The 11,458-nt window shown below is 40.5% G+C and overlaps 1 protein-coding gene across 1 annotated transcript; it reads right to left on the bottom strand.

Annotated features, from left to right (window-relative positions):
- Positions 1-3,840, bottom strand: mindy3 (MINDY lysine 48 deubiquitinase 3). The gene is made up of 5 exons (XM_037676659.1): positions 3,831-3,840; positions 3,577-3,649; positions 1,973-2,060; positions 1,080-1,151; positions 1-401 (listed from the first exon to the last, which is right to left on the bottom strand). Exons 1-5 carry the CDS (start codon positions 3,838-3,840, stop codon positions 252-254), a joined length of 393 nt encoding a protein of 130 aa, XP_037532587.1. The 3' UTR covers positions 1-251.
- Positions 3,841-11,458: the final 7,618 nt, after the last annotated feature.

Raw genomic sequence — 11,458 nt, 5'->3', positions numbered from 1 at the left:
GACCAGATAGCATCACTGCAGAGTTTATGTGAAATGTGTACGTGGGAATGACCGAACAGATCTCGGGCTCGAATGATTAGTCCATGAACACGTTTTGTCTTCTGTGTGCGTTTGTGCCCTTTTTCTCGTACGTCTCTGGTGCATGTGTTTCAGTCTTTGCAGCCTGCTGACCTTTTGTGGTCAGCGTGCACGTGGAAGGGGGAGTTGAGTTGTGGCGGGTGGTCTGACCACATGCACAGGCTGTGTTAGCACTAGTTCAGAGACGGAGAGAGATTGGTGGTCCACAGCAGCTCAATGTAGGGCCACTTTGTCTGTAGGCAGCGCTTCACTGGAGTGTCATCGGTTCGAACCATGGGGTCCTCAAAACCTAGCACCAGAGCTGTCCCCTCCACATACTCCACCTGAGTACACAAACACACAGTATACACAATGTTACACAGCTGAACTCTTTGCAGTCACTTCCTCTGTGGGGGTCAGAGGTAAAACACAGAGGGATGAATACGCTCCACCAGCTGCAGAGGACGGCTGTCAGAGCGTCTGTTATATCCATCTGGAGCCGTGGAGATGGAATTGCCATCACAACCTCATAGGCACCAAGCTACAATGTCCATGTGTGTAGGTGCGTGCTTTTGTGTGGGCACACATCCTGTGCCCTTCCTGAAGCTTCAGGTAGCAGCATTAAAAATGATTTAAAGACATGACAGAGTTGATGGACGAGGAAATTGATATTCACGAGTACCAGACCTGTGCAAAGACTGCACAGACAATCATCCATCAAGTGGAGCCTGCTTAATAGGTTTGTGTTTCGCTGTTTCCCCGTAACGAGGCTGCTGACAGTGGCCTTCATGCTGAAATGACTCGGAGAAGCAGGAGGCTTTACGTGGGCCTCTGCTTGGAATGACAGGTTATTAGGCTCACAACAGCTACTGTTTGTTCTGGAGTGGCTGGCTGCCTTCAGCTCTGTGTATGCGAGTGCGTATGAACGATGACAGGAAAAGAAGAGAATATGAGAATGGCAGAAAATATTTTAAAAACCCACAGTTAGTTACAATGGAAAATCTCGTATGAAAGAGTCTTACCCTCTCCTTGTGGTTGGACTGTTTAAGTCCATTGTAGTGGTAGACAGGAAACGAGTCTGGGATTCCTGAATCCTGCAACACAGACACACACACAGGAGTTCAAAACATGTGTTGTCAAACAAAATCCAAGCTGACTGTTTTCACTGACTGGCAGAGGCTGAACTTTTGCAAACCAACAAGTCAAACAGTCACATTTCTTGCCTGCAACCAAAGTTTTATATTAAATCCCACGTGTTGTGTTTATTTGTGCGTCGCGAAGCCCAACTCCAATTACCACGACGTAGCCAATGCTTCAGAAACGTTTGAACAGTGACAGTGAGCCAAAACACTTCCCATGATATTGACTTTTGGAGGTGCAGAGGGCTAACAGGGCGTCCGAGAGCGTGTCCAGAGTTGTGTGTTTATATGCCTATATATGAAACTCTAACCCTCACACTAATCCCACGTGTGTCTGAGTGTGTGTGTGGGTCCAGTTGGCTAATGGCAGTGTAATTTCTTTGCGGCTCGAGACCATTCCTCTGGTGAGTCTCTAAAGCCCTGATCACTTTAGCACAGTTTCCCTCTATCTCTGTCGTTTGGTGCTCCTAACACAATCTGCCTCACAAAAGCATTTGCTGCTCCTTTTAAACTTCTCGAAAAGTGGCATCATATGATTATGAAAACACACACACACATTTCATACAAGACACCAGAGGAATGATTTAGATATAAAAAAAACATTTAATTAGTTTGGCAAAGAGACGTCGGTGTCATACATATGTGTGGGAAAGCAAATCTTTTCTCAATATGTTTCAACTATGATATGGACTATGTGATGGGTGGAACTGAATGTGTGTGTGTGTGTGTGTGTGTGTGTGTGTGAAGTGGAAGTTCATACCCAGACGCACACATACCTGGTCTGGGAAAAACTCCAACAGAAACGGGCCCAGAAGAATTATGCCCAAGCTCTCTGGATCCAGTTTATTCTTCACCAAACTGACACTGAGAGGGCAGAGATGCAGACACAGAGACATGAAGTCAAGTAAACGGGGCTCAACAGAGAAAACCAGAAATGAGACTGAAACAACAAGCAGATAAAAACAGAGGCAGTAAGACAAACTAATCAGCACGGCATGAAATAATAACTTTGTGCATGACGGCCGAGCCAAACTTACCAATACCCCGTCAGTCAGGGCCTGTTTTGGTCTGTGTGTGCATGTTCTCACAAATACTGTGGTACAACTAAATATACTTCTTGCCAGACATTCCTACGTGTTGGATCAGTGTTTTTATTATTCCCCTGCAATAAAAAATTGGGCAGATTGGCCTTTTAAGGCAGAAAGGACAGAAGAGCGTTGAACACAGAAGCAAGTGAAAGACCCTCTCTCAAACCTCGCCTAAAGTCAAATATAAAGCAAACATGTTTATTTTTAGTATTTTACCTTGTTTATATGACATCTTGATTTGACCGCGTTTATAACTTATTTTGTTGTTTTGTAATTGCTTTTTGTTGAATTATTGTGGTCTTTACTTTTTATATGTCATCTATCTAAAACAAGCCTCTTGTAAATGAGTCCTAATGAGACTAACGTGTATAAAGGTTGAATGAAAAAAAAAGTCAGTGAAAACTGAGTCGATCAAATAATTGGGATAAATCAACATTTGGAACGTTGGAACATTTACACTGGAATCAGTATCTAGTTATGTGAACTAGTTTGTGTGTGTTTCCTATTTAAACAGGATGAGAGTTATGCAGCGATCTTTGAGTAACCCAGTAAAATGTTTTATACTTGGGTGTTTACCTTAATTAAATTTAAATCCTGTTGAAATCACTAAACCTTTAGCCCCATTATGTTCTGTGAAATATGTAAAGTCTGAACTGAAGTGACTCTGAGACCAAGGTGTGTGCACAAAGTTTGTTTATGACACCATCGGACTATTGACAGTCAAAAGAAAGAAAAGACAAAAAGAAAAATGTATTGATACTGCTGTTAAATCTTTTTTTAGTCATGCACCATACATTGTATTTTTTTATATGTAGGAATCTTTGCAGTTGTGTGGTAATGAAAGACTGGGAGTCTCCTCTCAGTTTGCTCTCTTGTTGTGATGTATTGACCATCTGGGGTTCTGCAGACCCGATCAGTGGTCTAGACTTGGCAGGACCCATGGCTGCAGCCTTTGGACTTATTGTTCCTCTGAGGAGAACATGCTTCTGTTTGAAGCAGCACTTTTAAGGAGTTCCTCAATCTCTCAGTCTTTATTCTTGCCGTTAATGATCTCACTCAAAGCTCCTTTCTGACTTTCCCACCCTTTTTCTTCTCAAGCTTTTATAGCGGGTTCTTTCTGGCCTTACTTTATAGTAGCCTGGTAATGAAACCTGAGCATGAGGTTACTGACCTGGCCTGGCCTTGACCTGTGAGGCAGAACTTTAGACGCTCCACAGGTGCGACATGAACCAACACCAACTAATACACTCGCATCCCAACATCCAGAAAGCCTTGAACAGGCGGGCACTTACTATTCAGGCTCTGAGACGAGGTCAAGAGCTTTCATTACATCCTCCAGCAGAGACTCTGGGATGAAGCCATTATCTAGAAAAAGAGAAAAAGATGAAAAGAAAGAAGCAGCAGTCGGCTCATCTTAGACAGAACAGAAAGCAGAAACTTCTCCTGAAAATGAGGCAGTGCCTCCTGCAACACCCACAGTGTGGCACAAAGTAAACTGTGGTCCAAAGTGGGCAAAACCCTCACCAGACACAACAAACACAGTTACCTCTGAACATTATTCAGTTGTACAGATTCAATTCAATTCAGTTTATTTATATAGCATCAAGTCACAACAGAAGTCGTCTCAGGACAATGAACAGAAACATTCACATATATTAAAAAAGTATAAGTTAAAATTATGTATCTGAGGAGCAGACTGCTTTGAATTGAACTTCATCACAGATTCTCATGTTGAGCAAACATGAAGGCGACAGTGGAAAGGAAAAACTCCCTCATGAGAAAGAAACCTCCAGCAGAACCAGACTCAGGACAAGTGGCCATCTGCTTCGACTGGCTGAGTTTGAGAGGAACAGGAAGGAGGAACAGATACACAATGGCAGGTCGAGAATCACATGTTAAGATAGAAATAATATCAAATGAAAACTATTCAATTTTAACAATTAATTTAAGGAAGGTCAGTTTGTCCTCTAGTAATCTAAGCCTATAGCAGCATAACAAGCCAACCCTAACTATAGGATTTATCAAAAAGGAAAGTCTTCAGTCCAGTCTTAAAACTGGACAATGTGTCAGCCTCATGGACAGAAACTGGAACTTGGTTCCGAAAGAGAGGAGCCTGATAACTGAAAGATCTTCCTCCCATTCTGCTTTTCCCATTCTGCTTTTGGAAACTCTAGGAACCGCAAGAAAGCCTGCAGTCTGAGCACGAAGTGCTCTGTTAGGAAAATATGGAACAATAAGATCTGTAACATAAGATGGAGCTAGGTTGTTGAGGGCTTTGAAGGTTAGAAGTAAGATTAGTTTATCCAAGATGACCAACTTTTAACACTAACGTGTTTTTCTTAATTTTTAAAATCACATGCACTTACAAGTTAGTGTCACTGAAACATTAGCTAAATGGTGTCTTGTTCGGATCCATGCATACACCCCTACTGGGCTCACATTGTGAGCGAACAAGCAGCTCTTTTCTTCCCCATCTAAAACCAGATGTTCACCGAGAGCAAACAACTGATAGTGTGACAGTGAACAAAGGCGACACACAAACAGGGCACAACACAGGGACATGACAAACTAATATTCCACAGCCACTGAAACAGGGGATTTCACAGTGAGTCTTGTGAATCACTTCAGTGTGTGTGTGCGTGTGTAAATGTGTGTGGCAGTGTTTCTCCACAACACAGGGAGCGCTGCTGACTCCACACATCATAGACAGATTTATGTCCTTTTTCACAGAACTCAAGTGCGTCTCTGCATAAATATCAGTGCAGTGTACAGGCTCCTTTCATGTGTGTATATGTATGCATTTGAGTCTGTGGGCACACCAATAGTAAATGAAACATGTGCGTCTTGTGCACACATTGTGTGGGTGAGGGCCGACCAGATGATGTGCAGAATGTGCTGGCAGATGGCAGCAGGACTGTGCAACAGGAAGAAACAAATGATGAACAGGAAAACAACAGATGACAATTATGTTTACATATTTATTGTCGAGGTTGTTTGAGCAGACAGAACTGCTCCTGGCATGTCGGACTCATCCCGGGATAAGATTGCGTCACCTACAGAACAACGTCTACAAATCAGCACATGTTGCTATGAAGCAGAGAGTGAATAATGCTGTTTATTGTAACAGAAACACATGCTTCATTAAGCCACAAAAAACACATAAATATGAAGGTACATGTTGCAACTGGTGATTTACTCAGCTGAACATGTGCACCTCTGAGAGCGAGTGCTAATCTTTTCAAAGTGTCTCCTGACTTTTCTGCATTTCTCCCATATTTCTCTGATATCAAAGCAGATGTTAAATGTAAACATTTAACAGATGTTTCTTTAAAAGTGCTTTACGTTGTTGCTTTTTCTGTGTTTATGAGCGCTAAAATAAAATCTCAAATTTGATTTGTTTATTCTTTGTAGGTCAAGGGAAATAGGGCATTTGGCATATAACAGACCAACTACATTATGTGCCAGAAGGAGCTGCACAGCACACAGCTGTAATAAATATAGCAGTAGCTGCTAGCTGGAAACAAATTCTCCAGGAAGGAGACACAGCAAGCAGTTTGTGTTGTTTGTAAATGAAAAATGGAGAAAAGACAAGTGGATTTTTCAGGATTTCAAAGTGTAGATGAACAGATGCTGGGATATATTCATCATTTAACGCGGGTTCCTCATTTTTCTGGACTGAATAAAACGTGCATTGAATTTAAGGAAATGCAAACGTGAGACGTCATTTATATTTGACCCATCAAAATGAATGCGGTCATTTATTTACAGAATCAAATTTAACATCAAACATTTACATTAATTTGGCAAATTATGAAAATAACAATATAAGCAATCAATCAGGAAAAATCATACGGCCATGATTTTTCCGTTGCTGCACCAAAGACATTTATGAAAACTGTACAACTATGATCTTTTGCCCACATGAATGTGGGTAAGCACTTTACACAGACATTTCTAAATATCTGGGAGAATTTCTACTTGATAGAAAGTTAAAGATGAAAAGAAGTTTAGAGGGAGTTAAGATGGTATGTGAGGGAAATTAAGTGTTCACCAGAATCGACACTCTCCGGCTTTCTTCAGCTTTTCCATACAGTACACTTAGGTGATGAAATCGGCTCCTTTACCTGGAGATGTCTCAGGTGAGATTCCGTTTAACGCACCCTTTCAGCGTCTCAGTAGGATGCTGTTACTCGTCCGAAGTAATGGCGAGGCTCTGTTCGACACATATTCACCTCAGTGGAAAATGTTATAATCCCATGGAACTCGGAAGAGCTTTGTTGTCATGTCAGGAACTCCAACAGCACTCCATCAGAACTTTAGCTCTCGTGTAGTTTACAGAACTCCCACAGAACTGACTAGACCAGGAAGTACTGACATTTTAAAGACTCTTTCCCGGTTCACTTTTTGGGATTTTTCATTGGTCAGAAACGACCAGACGGGGTGGGTTTTTGTGACGTAAGAGGTTAGAGACAGCGAGAATTGTTATGGGACAGCTCAGAAATGTTCTCACAGACCGAGAGGGTTTTGTTGTGGCGTGTTTAAGAAACAGGTGCAAAACATCTCTATTTACGTCTGAGAGGATTCTAAAACATGACAGTTTTAACATAACAACTTGTTTTTCGTTTGACTGTAACCTTGTAAACGCACACACTTGCTCATTCAAAAGCAGAAATCAGAAAAATGCATAATTACTCTGCAACAGCTTTTAACATGAGAATAAAAATCATTACTCAGTTAATAAAATTGATTAGTTCACTGCAACATCTAAAATGGTTTGAACTAAGACACTTTGATTATCAACATTTGTAAGATAGTAATGATAATAAAAAGAGAGTGTTCTTTTCACTTGAATCTTCAAGAAAGAAAGTCTCAGGATGGGTGAACCTGTATTTATGTATTCAAATACATGAAATGACAGTTCCTGTCCCACAAAGTTCTAAAGGTCAAGAGTTTTGACCTTAGACTTAGTTTCGACGTAGGCCTAGTCCACTACAAAAGAATATTGTTTTCTTTCCTTAACTGCTGATTTGAAATGAAGAGAAACTATTTTAAAAGAACAAGATGTTTTAGCATAAACCCTCTCTGATGCACAAATGCATAAATAATTTTAATAATTAAAAATGACAGTGTCACTCATGTGCTTCTCACAACCTTTTACCCAAGTCGTCTGGATGTGATGTAACCAGGGAGAGAAAAAGAGACCGAGGGCTGAAGCGGGATAATTGACTCAGCTGTTAGAGGAGCTGGTCTCACTAACTTAAACAACAACAGTAAAGATGAGAGAGGACACTTGGTCCCCTGCCGAAGAAAATAAAAGAGCAACATAAAAAGAAAAGGCGGGTAGTAGAAGATGAGAAAGAATTAAAACAAGGAAGTAGGCAGGAAAAGAAGGATTAGAACCAGGAGCTGTGCGACAGCTTAGACCAGGGGTCTGCAACCTTTACGGTCAAAAGAGTCATTTATGTCCCTTTGTTCACTAAATTAAGTGTTTGGAGCCACAACCATCTGGTACAACTGTAATCATCAACTGGTGTCCCGTGGACCCCTTGAAATCTGTTGGAGGGGGCTTTTCTGGCCTGTAGGGGTGACTTCATAAAACTAAAAATATCAAATGGTTTTTAAAATGTGATATTTGTACATTTTAAGACAAAAGAAAAGACCGGATTGTTGTAAAGAAAGAAGGGGAAAAAGATTTTAACAAGTTTGTAAAATGTTAAACGATGAACTATGCAGGCCTATGATTTTACATTTTATTGTGGAAAAATTAAGTATCTTACTTTGAAGAGATAAAGCATAAAGTGAGTATGGTTTACTCTTTGTATAGTTCTACTATTCACATATTTGCAAAAAAAAAAAAAAAAGACAGGAAGACTGATAAAGCTACCCTTTTTTCTATTTTAGTATAACAACCAATAAAATTCAGTTTTATGTTAGTTTTGGTAAAAGCTTGAAAGAGCCACTGTAGATGGACCAAAGAACCACTGGTGGCTCCAGAGCCGCAGGTTGCAGACCCCTGGCTTAGACAAACTAAACTACACTTTGGATTTGTGAATGGTCTTGGACCTTAATTGTTGGTATTTTTATACCTCTCCATTATTTTTATATCTTGTGTGATTCCTTGTGAATGTTCCTTTGTAATGAAACCCAGGCACAACAATTTCCTGCGGGATCAATAAAGTTCTTACCTTATTTTATAGAGTTTGGTGAATTACACCCAACAAAAGAAACAAACCCAGCGTGAGATGGCTGGGAGATGATGAGCATGTGCAACACGTCAAAGACTCAAACACTTGTAGGTCATTACCTTCAGGATCGAATGACTGGAAAACTCTTCTTGCCTGTTCTGACGGAGACTCTGGACCGACAAGCGACATCTCCTATGGAGAAACGACAACAAAGAGAAAACAGAGACAACGAAGTTAAAAAATGCGTGACAAATCCATGTCAGAACTAAAGAGAGAGAGGATAATGGGACAGAAAGGAAATAAATAAGATTAAAAACAGTTAAGGAAATACATGCATTATAAATTGAATTTTCTGTTATAGTGAGAGAAACTGTACAGTGAAAGGAGCTGCAGCCAGAACAAAAGCCCACTCGGTTATTCACTGATGTTCTGATCAAGTTAGACAGCATGTTTTCATTCCAAACACACAATCAGGAAATCAAGACTTGCATATAAAAACAGTGTTCAGTGATAAGCTCCGCAGTGTTTGTTGATGGAGTTTAAAGAAAACACTGAGCAGGGAATGAAAAAATGCGGCGTGTTTATCGATCTACACGTAGGTGATGCCTGTAACGACAGGTCTCCACATCGCACTACATGCGGATTAAAAGAGCGCTCGAGTCTCACTGCAGTGCCACAATCAGATCATCACATGAAAAAATAACTCATGAGTTGCATAAAATTCTTTTAGAAAACTTTTAGACAAAATTTATAATTTTGTCTCTTTTATAAACAACTTTGACCCCAAATGAGGTCGAATCACAAATCAAACAATCGAGTTAGTGTTTGAAATTCTGAACACTAAATACTTAACACCCAGAGAGACCCAGTGTTGATCTTACTGGACAGGAATGTATTCACATGCCTGGTCTAACCCTATTTTCAAGCATTATTTATTATTTTACATTTAGATATTGTTACAAACTCTCAAGTTTAACAGCAGAATAACCACCAACTTTCTGTTAGGCAACAGCATAAAAAAAGCATATGCTGATGTCTCGTTGATAGATATGAATCATGAACGTTCGTAATTTTAAATATGAGTGTTTTTCAGGACTAGAATTGAACAGAGAATGCAGGTAAACCTTAATGTCTTTGGTGAAAGGTATTCAAGTGGGAAGGAGCTTCATTGTGTTGATGAATAGAGTTTTGTTTTTCTTGTCCGAGGTGGTGCAGAGTGACAGATCCTGGCAAAAAGAGGGAGCAATTTTATCCACAACCTGTTGCAATGATGGAGACAGGGGGTGGCCTTGGTCACCGTAGATTAATCTGGGGTCACCCTAATAATGTGAAGAAACTGTATTTTTAAGCAATCTAAAAAATAAAAAGCAACATCTCCTCAAATGATAGGGATGACCAGTTTACACATACAGTGCCTTGCAAAAGTATTCGACCCCCTTGAACTTTTCAACCTTTTGCCACATTTCAGGCTTCAAACAAAGATAATTTTTTTATTTTTTTGTGAAGAATCAGCAACAAGTGGGACACAATCGTGAAGTGGAATGAAATTTATTGGATGTGTCAAACTTTTTTAACAAATAAACTGAAAATTGGGGTGTGCAATATTATTCGCCCCCCTTGCGTTAATACTTTGTAGCGCCGCCTTTTGCTGCAGTTCCAGCTGCAAGTCTCTTGGGGTTTGTCTCTATCAGTTTTACACATGGAGACACTGAAATTCTTGCCCATTCTTTCTTGCAAAACAGCTCGAGCTCAGTGAGGTTGGATGGAGAGCATTTGTGAACAGCAGTCTTCAGCTCTTTCCACAGATTCTCGATTGGATTCAGGTCTGGACTTTGACTTGGCCATTCCAACACCTGGGTACGTTTATTTATGAACCATTCCATTGTAGATTTGGCTTTTTGTTTTGGATCATTGTCTTGTTGGAAGATAAATCTCAGTCCCAGTCTCGGGTCTCTTGCAGACTCAAACAGGTTTTCTTCCAGAATGGTCCTGTATTTGGCCCCATCCATCTTCCCATCAATTCTGACCATCTTCCCTGTTCCTGCTGATGAAAGGCAGGCCCAAACTATGATGCTGCCACCACCATGTTTGACAGTGGGGATGGTGTGTTCAGGGTGATGAGCTGTGTTGTTTTACGCCAAACATATCGTTTTGCTTTGTGGCCAAACAGTTCGATTTTGGTTTCATGTGACCAGAGCACCTTCTTCCACATGTTTGGTGTGTCTCCCAGGTGCTTGTGACAAACTTTAAACAACACTTTTTATGGATATCTTTGAGAAATGGCTTTCTTCTTGCGCTCTTCCATAAAGACCAGATTTGTGCAGTGTATGACTGATTGTTGTCCTATGGACATACTCTCCCACCTCAGCTGTAGATCTCTGCAGTTCATCCAGAGTGATCATGGGGCTCTTGGCTGCATCTCTGATCAGTCTTCTCCTTGTTCCAGATGAAAGTTTAGAGGGACGGCCGGGTCTTGGTAGATTTGCAGTGGTCTGATGCTCCTTCCATTTCAATATGATTGCTTGCACAGTGCTCCTTGGGATGTTTAAAGCTTGGGAAATCTTTTTGTATCCAAATCCGACTTTAAACTTCTCCACAACAGTATCTCGGACCTGCCTGGTGTGTTCCTTGGTCTTCATGATGCTCTCTGCGCTTTGAACAGAACCCTGAGACTATCACAGAGCAGGTGCATTTATACGGAGACTTGATTACACACAGGTGGATTCTATTTATCATCATCAGTCATTTGGGACAACATTGGATCATTCATAGATCCTCACTGAACTTCTGGAGTGAGTTTGCTGCTCTGAAAGTAAAGGGGCCGAATAATATTGCATGCCCCACTTTTCAGTTTTTTATTTGTTAAAAAAGTTTGACACATCCAATAAATTTCATTCCACTTCACGATTGTGTCCCACTTGTTGTTGATTCTTCACAAAAAAATAAAATTTTATATCTTTATGTTTGAAGCCTGAAATGTGTCAAAAGG

The sequence above is a fragment of the Nematolebias whitei genome, chromosome 5 (assembly GCF_014905685.2).
Source record: "Nematolebias whitei isolate Nwh7 chromosome 5, NemWhi1, whole genome shotgun sequence".
NCBI classification, from domain to species: domain Eukaryota; kingdom Metazoa; phylum Chordata; class Actinopteri; order Cyprinodontiformes; family Rivulidae; genus Nematolebias; species Nematolebias whitei.
Note: the sequence above shows the minus strand (reverse complement) of the source record. Positions and strands in the feature narration are given on the sequence as shown.